We start from the raw sequence: 15964 nt of genomic DNA on the forward strand, positions 1-15964 counted from the left end.
GTACTCAGTCCCCTCACACACACCTGTACTCAGTCCCCTCACACACACCTGTACTCACTCCCCTCACACACACCTGGACTCACTTCCCACACACACCTGTACTCACTCCCCGCACACACACCTGTACTCAGTCCCAACAGACACCTGTGCTCACTCCCCTCACACACACCTGTACTTACTCCTTGCACACACATCTGTACTCACTCCCCGCACACACACCTGTACTTACTCCCCCCACACACACCTGTACTCACTCCCCGCAAACACCTGTACACACTTCCTGCACAAACACCTGTACTCCCTCCCTGCACACACCTGTACTCACTCCCCGCACACACCTGTACTCTCTCCCCCCACACACACCTGTACTCAGCTTTCTGCACACACTCCTGTACTCAGTCCCCACACACACCTGTATTCATACCCAGTAAACACACCTGTACTCAGTCCCCGCACACACACCTGTACTCAGTCCCCCCCCACACACACACCTGTACTCAGTCCCCGCACACACACCTGTACTCAGCCTCCCCAGCACACACACCTGTACTCAGTCCCCGCACACACACCTGTACTCTGTCCCTGCACACACACCTGTACTCTGTCCCTGCACACACACCTGTACTCAGTCCCCGCACACACACCTGTACTCAGTCCCCACACACACACCTGTACTCAGTCCCCGCACACACCCCTGTACTCAGTCCCCCCACACACACACACCTGTACTCAGTCCCCACACACATACCTGTACTCAGTCCCCTCACACACACCTGTACTCAGTCCCCTCACACACACCTGTACTCAGTCCCCTCACACACACCTGTACTCACTCCCCGCACACACACCTGGACTCACTTCCCACACACACCTGTACTCACTCCCCGCAAACACACCTGTACTCAGTCCCAACAGACACCTGTGCTCACTCCCCGCACACACACCTGTACTTACTCCTTGCACACACACCTGTACTCACTCCCCGCACACACACCTGTACTTACTCCCCCCACACACACCTGTACTTACTCTCCGCACACACATCTGTACTCAGTCCCCCCACACACACACACCTGTACTCAGTCCCCGCACAAACACCTGTACTCAGCCCCCCACACACACACCTGTACTCACTCCCCGCACACACACCTGTACTCAGTCCCCCCACACACACACACCTGTACTCAGTCCCCGCACACACACCTGTACTCTGTCCCCCCCCACACACCTGTACTCAGCTTTCTGCACACACACCTGTACTCAGTCCCCACACACACCTGTACTCTCTCCCTGCACACACACCTGTACTCACTCCCCGCACACACACCTGTACTCACTCCCTGCACACACACACCTGTACTCATTCCCCGCACACACCTGTACTCAGCTTTCTGCACACACACCTGTACTCAGTTCCCACACACACCTTTATTCATACCCAGTAAACACACCTGTGCTCAGTCCCAGCACACACACTTGTACTCAGTCCCCACACACACACACACCTGTACTCAGTCCCCGCACACACACACCTGTACTCAGCTTCCCCCGCACACACACCTGTACTCTGTCCCCGCACACACACCTGTACTCAGTCCCCGCACACACACACCTGTACTCAGTCCCCGCACACACACCTGTACTCACTCCCCACACACACACCTGTACTCAGCCCCCCACACACACACCTGTACTCACTCCCCGCGCACACACCTGTACTCACCCCCCGCACACACCTGTACTCTGTCCCCCCCCCCACACCTGTACTCAGCTTTCTGCACACACACCTGTACTCACTCCCCACACACACACCTGTACTCAGTCCCCACACACACACCTGTACTCAATCTATGCACACACACCTGTACTCAGTCCCCACACACACACCTGTACTCACTCCCCACACACACACCTGTACTCACTCCCCACACACACACCTGTACTCACTCCCCACACACACACCTGTACTCAGTCCCCACACACACACACCTGTACTCAGTCCGCACACACACCTGTACTCAGTCCCCGCACACACACCTGTACTCAGTCCCCGCACACACACCTGTGCTCAGTCTATGCACACACATACTTCTGGCCAATAGGCACTCACCTCTGCCATTTCAATTCGTCCATCTGCATTCTTGTCGTACTTTTGCATAAATTCTTTCAGCTTCTCCCCGATATTGATGCTTGCCCCCTCCTAATAACAGAAACATGAATTAGGTGACTAGGATTATACAGAAAATGAGCAAAGTGCACCTTAAAACAGTATAAAACCCTGACATAATATTCAATAAAAACATATTTCCTACTTTTTATATGCCATACGGTTATCATATATGCATTTGTGCATAAGTATTATTATTCATTTAGAAATTACAAGTTCCCAAAAGTACAGTTTTTTGCTTTGAGTGCTGACTTTGCAATTTATTCATAACTGGTTTTATTCATGTTGTATTAAAGGGAGAAATGCTTTGAGTTTCTGTCTGTGACCAGGAGCTCCTGCACAGTCAGAGAATGTGTCACATTCCTCACTTGATACAATTAAGTAAACACAAAGGTAACATTACTGTATCTTCACTTCTGTCCAGATTTCTCTGCACTGAACTTTCAAGTCCTGTGTGTAACCCTTTGAATGCTGTTGTAGTAAAAAAAAAATGCTGGTTGTATATAATTCACTTTAACCTTTTATCATCCGTATGAGCTCATGGAACTCACCCTGAAAATGCCTTGTTTGAGCTCCTTCCATCGGGTAAACGTTTTAGATCAATCCGCACACACACATGATGAACTCTGAATCCTCACTGAAATAATTAACACTGTGTTCAAATTGTTTGAATATCTGTAATACCTGGCATACTTGTATAATTTCTTCTCTTCCTACCTTTGTTACTATCACTATGTTCCCTATATGCACCGTGGGGTTGTCTTGAAAAGTCATTTCGTTGTGTTATCTGGCTGTCTTGCTGAGCTTTTGCCTTTAGTGGTTTTTCAGTCTCACAGCTGCAACAAGCATGCAACCAGTGGAGACACAGCCCTGTAACAAGCATGCAGCCAGTGGAGACACAGCCCTGTAACAAGCATGCAGCCAGTGGAGACACAGCCCTGTAACAAGCATGCAGCCAGTGAAGACACAGCCCTGTAACAAGCATGCAGCCAGTGGAGACACAGCCCTGTAACAAGTATGCAGCCAGTGGAGACACAGCCCTGTAACAAGCATGCAGATAGTCGAATCACAGCCCTGCAACAAGCATGCAGCCAGTGGAGACAGAACACTGCAACACGCATGCAGCCAGTGTAGACACAGCCCTGTAACAAGCATGCAGCCAGTGGAGACACAGCCCTGTAACAAGCATGCAGCCAGTGGAGACACAGCCCTGCAACACGCATGCAGCCAGTGTAGACACAGCCCTGCAACACGCATGCAGCCAGTGGAGACACAGCCCTGTAACAAGCATGCAGCCAGTGGAGACACAGCCCTGTAACAAGCATGCAGCCAGTGGAGACACAGCCCTGTAACAAGCATGCAGCCAGTGGAGTCACAGCCCTGTAACAAGCATGCAGCCAATGGAGACACAGCCCTGCAAAAAGCATGCAGACAGTAGAGACACAGCCCTGTAACAAGCATGCAGCCAGTGGAGTCACAGCCCTGCAACACGCATGCAGCCAGTGTAGACACAGCCCTGTAACAAGCATGCAGCCAGTGTAGACACAGCCCTGTAACAAGCATGCAGCCAGTGGAGACACAGCCCTGTAACAAGCATGCAACCAGTGGAGACACAGCCCTGTAACAAGCATGCAGCCAGTGGAGACACAGCCCTGTAACAAGCATGCAGCCAGTGGAGACACAGCCCTGTAACAAGCATGCAGCCAGTGAAGACACAGCCCTGTAACAAGCATGCAGCCAGTGGAGACACAGCCCTGTAACAAGCATGCAGCCAGTGGAGACACAGCCCTGTAACAAGCATGCAGATAGTCGAATCACAGCCCTGCAACAAGCATGCAGCCAGTGGAGACAGAACACTGCAACACGCATGCAGCCAGTGTAGACACAGCCCTGTAACAAGCATGCAGCCAGTGGAGACACAGCCCTGTAACAAGCATGCAGCCAGTGGAGACACAGCCCTGTAACAAGCATGCAGCCAGTGAAGACACAGCCCTGTAACAAGCATGCAGCCAGTGGAGACACAGCCCTGTAACAAGCATGCAGCCAGTGGAGACACAGCCCTGTAACAAGCATGCAGATAGTCGAATCACAGCCCTGCAACAAGCATGCAGCCAGTGGAGACAGAACACTGCAACACGCATGCAGCCAGTGTAGACACAGCCCTGTAACAAGCATGCAGCCAGTGGAGACACAGCCCTGTAACAAGCATGCAGCCAGTGGAGACACAGCCCTGCAACACGCATGCAGCCAGTGTAGACACAGCCCTGCAACACGCATGCAGCCAGTGGAGACACAGCCCTGTAACAAGCATGCAGCCAGTGGAGACACAGCCCAGTAACAAGCATGCAGCCAGTGGAGACACAGCCCTGTAACAAGCATGCAGCCAGTGGAGTCACAGCCCTGTAACAAGCATGCAGCCAATGGAGACACAGCCCTGCAAAAAGCATGCAGACAGTAGAGACACAGCCCTGTAACAAGCATGCAGCCAGTGGAGTCACAGCCCTGCAACACGCATGCAGCCAGTGTAGACACAGCCCTGTAACAAGCATGCAGCCAGTGTAGACACAGCCCTGTAACAAGCATGCAGCCAGTGGAGACACAGCCCTGTAACAAGCATGCAGCCAGTGGAGACACAGCCCTGTAACAAGCATGCAGCCAGTGGAGTCACAGCCCTGTAACAAGCATGCAGCCAATGGAGACACAGCCCTGCAACAAGCATGCAGACAGTAGAGACACAGCCCTGTAACAAGCATGCAGCCAGTGGAGACAGAACACTGCAACAAGTATGCAGCCAGTGGAATCACAGCCCTGTAACAAGCATGCAGCCAGTGGAGACACAGCCCTGCAACAAGCATGCAGCCAGTGGAGACACAGCCCTGTAACAAGCATGCAGCCAGTGGAGACACAGCCCTGCAACAAGCATGCAGCCAGTGGAGACACAGCCCTGCAACAAGCATGCAGCCAGTGGAGACACAACCCTGCAACAAGCATGCAGCCAGTGGAGACACAACCCTGTAACAAGCATGCAGCCAGTGGAGTCACAGCCCTGTAACAAGCATGCAGCCAGTGGAGTCATACCAGAGTCACAGCATCGGATCTCAATGCTCATTCTGGGCCAGAGCATCAGCAGCCAGGAAACCGGCATTGTTTATCAGAAAATGAAGATGGCAGCCTGTGTTTACCTTTCACTTCACATTCCCTTGAAAAGATATTTACCTAGATAGAGGGATGTCTCTGGATAGAGGCTTTCCGTGTCCTCCTCGCCCCTCTATTGCCACGCACTGACCTCTGAATATATCCAGCAAGAGCTCATGGGATAGGTTATCGTGGCCACGCCCCCTGTCATGTCTGAGCATGGCTGTGCTGCACATAAGTATGACCACGCCCCTGTTATGTCTGAGCATGGCTGTGCTGCGCATCAGTATGGCCACGCCCCTGTCATGTCTAAGCATGGCTGTGCTGCACATAAGTATGGCCACGCCCAGGGGCGTAGCAATAGGGGGTGCAGAGGTAGCGACCGCATCGGGGCCCTTGGGTCAGAGGGACCCCGAGGGGCCCTCCCTCAACTACAGTATTAGCTCTTTATTGGTCCTGTGCTCATAATAATCACTTCTATAGATACTTTGAATAGTGGTAATCATTAACAAACTGTTCCCCATCCCCTTCTTGCTCCTCTGACACTGTAGTTGCCCTTGGCAGGTTTTTGTGCGCCGTATCAATTGTTATGTATAGCGTGCTTGGAGGGGGGCCCCATTGTAAAACTTGCATCAGGGCCCACTGCTCCTTAGCTACGCCACTGGCCACGCCCCTGTCATGTCTGAGCATGGCTGTGCTGCACATAAGTATGACCACGCCCCCTGTCATGTCTGAGCATGGCTGTGCTACTGCTGCACATAAGTATGGCCGTCCCCTTGTCATGTCTGAGCATGGCTGTGCTGCACATAAGTATGGCCGCGCCCCTGTCATGTCTGAGCATGGCCGTGCTGCGCAGGAGTATGGCCATGTCCCCTGTCATGTCTGAGCATGGCTGTGCTACTGCTGCACATAAGTATGGCCGTCCCCTTGTCATGTCTGAGCATGGCCGTGCTGCACATAGGTATGGCCGCGCCCCTGTCATGTCTGAGCATGGCCGTGCTGCACATGAGTATGGCCACGCCCCTGTCATGTCTGAGCATGGCTGTGCTACTGCTGCACATAAGTATGGCCGTCCCCTTGTCATGTCTGAGCATGGCTGTGCTGCACATAAGTATGGCCGCGCCCCTGTCATGTCTGAGCATGGCCGTGCTGCACATGAGTATGGCCACGCCCCCTGTCATGTCTGAGCATGGCTGTGCTGCGCAGGAGTATGGCCATGTCCCCTGTCATGTCTGAGCATGGCTGTGCTGCACATAAGTATGGCCACGCCCCCTGTCATGTCTAAGCATGGCTGTGCTGCACATGAGTATGGCCACGCCCCTTGTCATGTCTGAGCATGGCTGTGCTGTGCAGGAGTATGGCCACACCCCCTGTCATGTTTGAGCATGGCTGTGTGGCGCAGGAGTATGGCCATGCCACCTGTCATGTCTGAGCATGGGCGTGCTGCACATAGGTATGGCCGCGCCCCCTGTCATGTCTGAGCATGGCTGTGCTGCGCAGGAGTATGGCCATGCCCCCTGTCATGTCTGAGCATGGCTGTGCTGTGCAGGAGTATGGCCCCGCCCCCTGTCATATCTGAGCATGGCCGTGCTGCACATAAGTATGGCCGTGCCCCCTGTCATGTCTGAGCATGGGCTTGCTGCACATCAGTATGGCCATGCCCCCTGTCATGTCTGAGCATGGGCGTGCTGCACAGGTGTATGGCCACGCCCTGTCATGTCTGAAAATGGGCTTGCTGCACATAAGTATGGCCACGCCCTCTCATGTCTGAGCATGGGCATGCTGCACAGGAGTATAGCCACGCCCCCTGTCATGTCAGAGCATGGGCTTGCTGCACATAAGTATGGCCACGCCCCCTGTCATGTCTCAGCATGGGTGTGCTGAAACATAAGTATGGCCACGCCCTGTCATGTCTGAGCATGGGCGTGCTGCACAGGAGTATGGCCATGCCCCCGTCATGTCTGAGCATGGGTGTGCTGCACATAAGTATGGCCACGCCCCCTGCCATGTCAGAGCATGGCGTGCTGCACATTAGTATGGCCGCGGCCCCTATCATGGCTGAGCATGGCTGTACTGCGCAGGAGTATGGCCACGCCCCCTGTCATGTCTGAGCATTGGCGTGCTGCACATCAGTATGGCCACACCTCCTGTCATGTCTGAGCATGGGCGTGCTGCGCATGCGTATGGCCACGCCCCTGTCATGTCTGAGCATGGGCGTGCTGCACAGGAGTATGGCCACGCCCCCTGTCATGTCTGAGCATGGGCGTACTGTACATGAGTATGGCCACGCCCCCTGTCATGTCTGAGCATGGGCGTGCTGCACAGGAGTATGGCCACGCCCCCTGTCATGTCTGAGCATGTCTGTGCTGCACATAAGTATGGCCACGCCCCCTGTCATGTCTGAGCATGATTGTGCTGCGCGAAGGAGTATGGCCACGCCCCCTGTCATGTCTGAGCATGGCCGTGCTGCACATAAGTATGGCCACACCCCCTGTCATGTCTGAGCATGGCCGTGCTGCGCAGGAGTATGGCCGCACCCCCTGTCATGTCTGAGCATGGCTGTGCTGCACATGAGTATGGCCACGCCCCTGTCATGTCTGAGCATGGCCATGCTGCACATGAGCATGGCCACGCCTGCGCAGTAAGCAAGCTACTCCTTGCTACTGCGCGGCTGTATTTGCGCGGGCACGTTACAGCTTCACTTGCGGAAGAGAAGCGCGGTTGCGAATTTTCAGAGGGTCCCGGGCAGCAGCCGTAGCAGTGAGGAGGACACAGGAAAACCAGAGCTTTCCCTTTACGTAGGTAAGTATGTTTTTTTTTTCTTCCAGCTTTCAGCTTGCATTTATTTTAAAGGGCTAACACCCCCAACCACCCCTTAATCTCTGTACTTATGGAGGCATAACTCCCGAATGTTTGAGAAAAGTAAGAGGGATGCTTAAAGACACCCCCCTGCCACACCTCTAATCACGCCCCTACCACCCCCTGCCACACCTCTAATCACGCCCCTACCACTCCCCTTGCCACACCTCTAATCACGCCCCTACCACTCCCCTGCCACACCTCTAATCACGCCCCTACCACTCCCCTGCCACACCTCTAATCACGCCCCTACCACCCCCCTTGCCACACCTCTAATCACGCCCCTACCACTCCCCTTGCCACACCTCTAATCACGCCCCTACCACCCCTCTTGCCACACCTCTAATCACGCCCCTACCACCCCCCTTGCCATACATATCACAAAGAATTCAATAAAAGGTGAGGTGATAATATCTGATTCTGAAGTAAAGATATTTTTTCTGCTTTATGTTTTTACCCACCACAGATTATTTTCCCTTAAAGTATACCTGAAATGAAAAGAAAAATACATACCTGGGGCTTCCTCCAGCCCCTGTCAGGCCCTTGGCATCCTTCCGGGCCACTTTCGATCCTCCTCTTGCCATCCAGGTATATCGGTGAGTTGAGGCGTGCGCGCTCCCCCATCGCACTTCCATGGCCGAGTATTCTACGCCTGCGCAGACACAGAACACTCCCAATGAAGGGAGCGCATTGCGGCAGCGCACATGGCCAAGCCGTGCATGCGCATTACGCAGCAAATGACAGAGATACCTGGATGGCCAGAGGAGGATCGAGGCGGTTTGGGAGGACAGCAGGAGAGCCAACTTCCCGAGGGGGCTGGAGGAAGCCCCAGGTATGTATGAATACTTTTTTTTTTTCATCTCAGGTACAAACTAGGCTTTCTTTGGATGGTACTTTTCGGTAAGAGTTATTTTATTTCATATGTATTTTAAAAGGTGCTACTGTAGATAAGTCACACATTTTATTTGCCCATTTGTCCCGGTTATTCAAACATTTAAATTGTGCCGATAGTTCAATGTATGGCAACAATATTTTATTTGGAAATAAAGGTGGTTTTTGTTTCCTCATTATACTCTTTCAATAATTACAAGCCCTTTTTTGCAAAAATAACAGTAATCCATCTCACTTACGGTAGTTACAAAAAGTGTGGACTGGAATAGGGAACCCGCCAACTGTATGATATCAAAAATGTAATTGTCTATAAAATATACCATAAAAGAGAAACACCATTAAAGAGAAAAAATGTTCCGCAATAAAATAGCATAGTATGGAATCCAAAATAAGAGTTCATCCCATTAACAAGCTATCACTAAGCTATCACCTTCACAGCTGAGCGTTTTGCCGGCGATTTTGGCAAAACGCTCAAGCGCGAGCGCTTTTTAAAGCACTAGTGCCCTAATACCCTATGGGCCCGTTCTCACTTGGGCGATTTTATTATCGCAAAACGCTAAATGCAAATTTGTATCCTGCGCCATTTTCAGGCGATTTCCCGGCGTTAAAGAGACTCCGTAACAAAAATTGCATCCTGTTTTTTATCATCCTACAAGTTCCAAAAGCTATTCTAATGTGTTCTGGCTTACTGCAGCACTTTGTACTATCACAGTCTCTGTAATAAATCAATGTATCTTTCCCCTGTCAGACTTGTCAGCCTGTGTCTGGAAGGCTGCCAAGTTCTTCAGTGTTGTGGTTCTGCTATGAACTCCCCCTTCCAGGACCCTCTATGCACACTGCCTGTGTGTTATTTAGATTAGGGCAGCTTCTCTCTTCTCTCTTATCTTTTACAAGCTAGATAAATCATCCTCTGAGCTGGCTGGGCTTTCACATACTGAGGAACAGACAAGGGCAAAGCTGTCTGCACTCTGCAGGAATAAAAAAGAGCAGCCTGAAACTTCAGTGCATGAGAACTGCAGGGGGAAAGAAACACACAAATGATCTCTTGAGATTCAAAAGGAATGCTGTATACAGCCTGCTTGTGTATGGATGTATTTTCTATGTGTGGACATACTGTACATCAACCTACTTCCTGTTTTGGTGGCCATTTTGTTTGTTGATAAACAAACTTTTTAAAACTGTTTTTAACCACTTTTAATGCGGCGAGGAGCGGCGAAATTGTGTCAGAGGGTAATACGAGATGTCCCCTAACGCACTGGTATGTTTACTTTTGTGCGATTTTAACAATACAGATTCTCTTTAAGGTTTAGTGCTACAGAAGCGCTAAACGTGATCGCGAAAAAAAATCGCCAAGTGTTAATGGTGATTTTTTTCGCATTACTCGCCAAAAATCACCAGAGCAAAAGCGCTATCGTTTTGCGTTTTGCAAGTGTGAATGGGGCCTGAAATGTTCCAGCGTTGTACCAGGGCTGTGCCAGAAATACAGATGCTGATGAAGAAATTGCAGGCAACAGTACTCCCAACCACGTCCTTATAGTGAGCAACCAACCACTGAAATCACGGGGTAGACTCAATCATAGTCCGCCCAGGCTGTGTAAGATACCAGGTGTACCAGTCAGTTGATATACACCAAGTAGCTTCAAAGTAAGCAATTCCCATCTGTGTCCAGTACTCCAAATCAGAGAAACAGGAGAGACAGCATAGATCAGACAATATGGATCCAGTCGCAGTCCAGCCAGTGTATATATACTATGATATAAGCAGAGGAGAATAAAGTTCAGTCCAGCATGTTCCATAAATGAGCAACACTGGCTTTGCCCTGTGTAATGCTCGGGATACACGGGTCGTCCGGTGGCTCGATTAGCTGCCGGATCGACGCCAGCCGCGTCCCCGCTCGTCTGCGCGGATCGATTACCGCTCGCCCCCGCCAGCGCTTCCTTATCAGCGCTCGATTCCCTGGCATTGTCTGCAGGCGGGGATCGAGCGGGCAGGAGTCGAGCGGCTTGATCGGGCCAGCTGAATATTATCAGCTGGTCGATACACGGTACAGAAACGTACCGTGTATCTCCAGCATAAGGTCACCCACTCTGGTATGAAGTCCTATGTAGCAGTATCAAGGTCCAAGTCTGGTATGGCGGTCCATGTAGTACAAATGGAGCGACTCTGTGTAGTACACAGTACAATACTCCCGACTGGGGTTGACATGCCCCTGTAGTCTACAGAGCCGGTTCTCTCATGAAGCAAGGTGAAACACTTGCATCAGGTGCAGAGATTACAGGGGCGGCATATTTGTACTGTGTTTACACCACAGCATGCAGTCAGAGTAGGAGGAGAAGCGAGAGGAGAGCGAGGTGAAGAGGTCATCATTGGGGAAAGCAGCCTGTTGTGCTGTGTGAGGAGTCTGACAGTGAGTGAGGAGGGGGGAGGCAGGAGAGCAGCAGTGTGAGGAGTCTGACAGTGAGTGAGGAGGAGGGAGGCAGGAGAGCAGCATTGGGGAACAACAGCTTGTTGTGCTGTGTGAGGAGTCTGACTGTGAGTGAGGAGGGGAGAGGCAGGAGAGCAGCATTGGGGAAAAGCATCTTGTTGTGCTGTGTGATGAGTCTGACTGTGAGTGAGGAGGGGAGAGGCAGGAGAGCAGCATTGGGGAAGAGCAGCTTGTTGTGTTGTGTGAGGAGTCTGACAGTGAGTGAGGAGGGTGGAGGCAGGAGAGCATCATTGGGGAAAAGCAGCTTGTTGTGCTGTGGGAGGAGTCTGACTGTGAGTAAGGAGGGGGAGGCAGGAGAGCAGCATTGGGGAAAGCAGCTTGTTGTGCTGTGTGAGGAGTCTGACAGTGAGTGAGGAGGGGGGAGGCAGGAGAGCAGCATTGGGGAAGAGCAGCTTGTTGTGCTGTGTGAGGAGTCTGACAGTGAGTGAGGAGGGGAGAGGCAGGAGAGCATCATTGGGTAAAAGCAGCTTGTTGTGCTGTGGGAGGAGTCTGACAGTGAGTGAGGAGGGGGAGGCAGGAGAGCATCATTGGGGAAAAGCAGCTTGTTGTGCTGTGTGAGGAGTCTGACAGTGAGTGAGGAGGGGGGGGGGGGGGAGGCAGGAGAGCAGCATTGGGGAAAAGCAGCTTGTTGTGCTGTGGGAGGAGTCTGACAGTGAGTGAGGAGGGGGAGGCAGGAGAGCATCATTGGGGAAAAGCAGCTTGTTGTGCTGTGTGAGGAGTCTGACAGTGAGTGAGGAGGGGGGGGGGGGGAGGCAGGAGAGCAGCATTGGGGAAAAGCAGCTTGTTGTGCTGTGTGAGGAGTCTGACAGTGAGTGAGGAAGGGGAGGCAGGAGAGCATCATTGGGGAAAAGCAGCTTGTTGTGCTGTGTGAGGAGTCTGACAGTGAGTGAGGAGGGGGGAGGCAGGAGAACAGCATTGGGGAAAAGCAGCTTGCTGTGCTGTGTGAGGAGTCTGACAGTGAGTGAGAGTGGGGAGGCAGGAGAGCATCATTGGGGAAAAGCAGCTTGTTGTGCTGTGTGAGGAGTGTGACGGTGAGTGAGGAGGGGGGAGGCAGGAGAGCAGCATTGGGGAAAAGCAGCTTGTTGTGCTGTGTGAGGAGTCTGACGGTGAGTGAGGAGGGGGGAGGCAGGAGAGCAGCATTGGGGAAAGCAGCTTGTTGTGCTGTGTGAGGAGTCTGACAGTGAGTGAGGAAGGGGGAGGCAGGAGAACAGCAGTGTGTCATCTGACTTGCACAGCAGAAGGGAGGAGGTGGCACTGCTGTCCTGACTGCAGAGGAATGGAGGACAGCTGACTGGCTGAGGATGAGCAGTGTGTTTGTCACAGACTGACAGCCAGCGTGTTATTGTGTTGAGCTGCAGCATGTCATGTCTCAGGTTGTTGCATATGCTCATTTGCTGACTGAGAACATTAAATGAAGCAGAGTAAATTGTAGGGTGCCGTGCGATCATGCTAAATGTGGGTGGGGTTGGGTGCATACTCACAAGTTTGCCTCAGGCAGCAAACAAAAGTCTAGAACCCCAATAGTCTAGCAGGGATATCAGAGCAGAAGAAAATTTGCAATAATTTAGCTATAAGTGAACATTTGTGGTTACCCACAATGCACTACTACTGAATATGCAAATTATCCCTTTTTCCCTGTAAGCCAGGCAAGCATCCACAACCGCTGGTGTATAGCAAGCCTATAGCTTTAAATACTACACAGCCACACCATACAGCCATATCAATCCCGGCCATCTACTGATGAGGGCCAAAAGCCTGAAACAGGCTGTCTACATGTGGGGTTGGTGTGGCTGTGTAATATTTAATGCTATAGGCTTGCTATACACCAGCGGTTGTGGATGCTTGTCTGGCTTACAGGGAAAAAGGGATAATTTGCATATTCAGTAGTGGTGCATTGTGGGTAACCACAGATGTTCACTTATAGCTGAATTATTGCAAATTTCCTTCTGTTTTAAGAAGGCAAATCCCACCAAGCATTGCTTGTTAGTAGGAGGGCTTGTCAGTCTCTTTTAGCCCCCTATACATTCCGAGTGGTTTGGGTCACCCCGAGCTGCGTGATATCTCTGTTATGTTTACTGTTATATGTGTCATCTCCAAAATGGCCATCAGGTGGCAGCAGAAATCCATTTATTATGCCATACAGGAAACTTGTACTCCACCAGCTGAGCTCAGTGGCTGGAAAATGAGAGGCCTCTGGTGCTGGTTTGGACCTTCTCTGACCCCGATCATAGCTGCTATATTATTGTCAGGGGCTCCCTGTAGTGCCCTGTAGCATCCTGCTCATGCATGTTACACATCTGGCTGGGAATGCTGGGCGAATGTTCCCTTATGCAGAGTCAACTGTGGTGGTGCAGCTAGAGCTGAGATCCATGTGCTTATGTGCATTTATAGTGATGTAGCTATAGGCCTAGGGGATGCAAAGGTTGTGATCCCACCAGGGCCCACCAGGCTGCTTATCCAATACCAGATTTATACTTTTGCCATCCGCAGGCCAATTTTCTTGTGGCTCCCGTTTCATGTGCAGCAGCCCCCCTCCTATTCCTTGTGCAGCCCCCCTCCTATTCCTTGTGCAGCAGCCCCCCTCCTATTCCTTGTGCAGCAGCCCCCCTCCTATTCCTTGTGCAGCAGTCACCTCCTATTCCTTGTGCAGCAGCCCCCCTCCTATTCCATGTGCAGCCGCCCTCCGATTCCATGTGCAGCAGCCCCCCTCCTATTCCATGTGCAGCAGTCACCTCCTATTCCTTGTGCAGTAGCCCCCCTCCTATTCCTTGTGCAGCAGCCCCCCTCCTTTTCCTTGTGCAGCCCCCCTCCTATTCCTTGTGCAGCCGCCCTCCTATTCCTTGTGCAGCAGCCCCCCTCCTATTCCTTATGCAGCAGCCCCCCTCCTATTCCTTATGCAGCCCCCCTCCTATTCCATGTGCAGCAGCCCCCCTCCTATTCCTTGTGCAGTAGCCCCCCTCCTATTCCTTGTGCAGCAGCCCCCCTCCTTTTCCTTGTGCAGCCGCCCTCCGATTCCTTGTGCAGCCCCCCTCCTATTCCTTGTGCAGCCCCCCTCCTATTCCTTGTCCAGCAGCCCCCCTCCTATTCCTTGTGCAGCCCCCTGTTCCACACGTAACATTTATCTACAGCAGCCTCCTTCTGTTACATATAGATCTCTTGTGCACCAGCTCCCTATTTCTATGTGTTACTTCTACAGCAACAATCCCTCTTCAGTGTCCAGCCGCCCCCTCGGCCATCTGTTGCCTGAGGCCCAGGCCCTCTCTTCAGTGTCCAGCCGCCCCCTCGGCCATCTGTTGCCTGAGGCCCAGGCCCTCTCTTCAGTGTCCAGCTGCCCCCTCGGCCATCTGTTGCCCGAGGCCCAGGCCCTCTCTTCAGTGTCCAGCCGCCCCCTCGGCCATCTGTTGCCTGAGGCCCAGGCCCTCTCTTCAGTGTCCAGCTGCCCCCTCGGCCATCTGTTGCCCGAGGCCCAGGCCCTCTCTTCAGTGTCCAGCCGCCCCCTCGGCCATCTGTTGCCTGAGGCCCAGGCCCTCTCTTCAGTGTCCAGCTGCCCCCTCGGCCATCTGTTGCCCGAGGCCCAGGCCCTCTCTTCAGTGTCCAGCCGCCCCCTCGGCCATCTGCTGCCCGAGGCCCAGGCCCTCTCTTCAGTGTCCAGCTGCCCCCTCGGCCATCTGTTGCCCGAGGCCCAGGCCCTCTCTTCAGTGTCCAGCCGCCCCCTCGGCCATCTGCTGCCCGAGGCCCAGGCCCACTCTTCAGTGTCCAGCTGCCCCCTCGGCCATCTGTTGCCTGAGGCCCAGGCCCCCTCTTCAGTGTCCAGCCGCCCCCTCGGCCATCTGTTGCCCGAGGCCCAGGCCCTCTCTTCAGTGTCCAGCTGCCCCCTCGGCCATCTGTTGCCCGAGGCCCAGGCCCTCTCTTCAGTGTCCAGCCGCCCCCTCGGCCATCTGCTGCCCGAGGCCCAGGCCCTCTCTTCAGTGTCCAGCCGCCCCCTCGGCCATCTGCTGCCCGAGGCCCAGGCCCTCTCTTCAGTGTCCAGCCGCCCCCTCGGCCATCTGCTGCCCGAGGCCCTCTCCTCAGTATCTAGCCACCCCCTCAGTCAGCTGCCACCCAAGGCTCAGGCCTTCTCTACAGTGTCCAGCCGCCCCCTCGGCCAGCTGCGGCCCAAAGTCCAGGCCTTCTCTACAGTGTCCAGCCGCCCCCTCGGCCAGCTGCGGCCCAAAGTCCAGGCCTTCTCTTTAGTGCCCAGTAACTTCCCTCAGCGAGCTGCCGCCCAGAGGCCTTCTCTTCAGTGTCCAGCCGCCCTCCTCAGCCAGCTGCTGCCCAATGCCCAGGCCTTCTCTTCAGTGTCCAGCCACCCCCTCAGCCAGCTGCTGCCCCAGGCCCTTGCATTCTTTCCATAAATCCGGCCCTATTTTTATGTTAATATACCTATC

General features: G+C 53.2%; 1 protein-coding gene across 1 annotated transcript in view; it reads right to left on the bottom strand.

Annotated features, from left to right (window-relative positions):
* CALB2 (calbindin 2) overlaps positions 1-15964 on the bottom strand; it is a 132482-nt gene that overhangs the window by 76117 nt on the left and 40401 nt on the right. Inside the window, exon 3 of the mRNA XM_068260820.1 lies at positions 2111-2200. Coding sequence (XP_068116921.1) covers positions 2111-2200 — 90 coding nt within the window. The remainder of the gene's footprint in view (positions 1-2110; positions 2201-15964) is intronic.

The sequence above is a fragment of the Hyperolius riggenbachi genome, chromosome 11 (assembly GCF_040937935.1).
Source record: "Hyperolius riggenbachi isolate aHypRig1 chromosome 11, aHypRig1.pri, whole genome shotgun sequence".
Taxonomy (NCBI): domain Eukaryota; kingdom Metazoa; phylum Chordata; class Amphibia; order Anura; family Hyperoliidae; genus Hyperolius; species Hyperolius riggenbachi.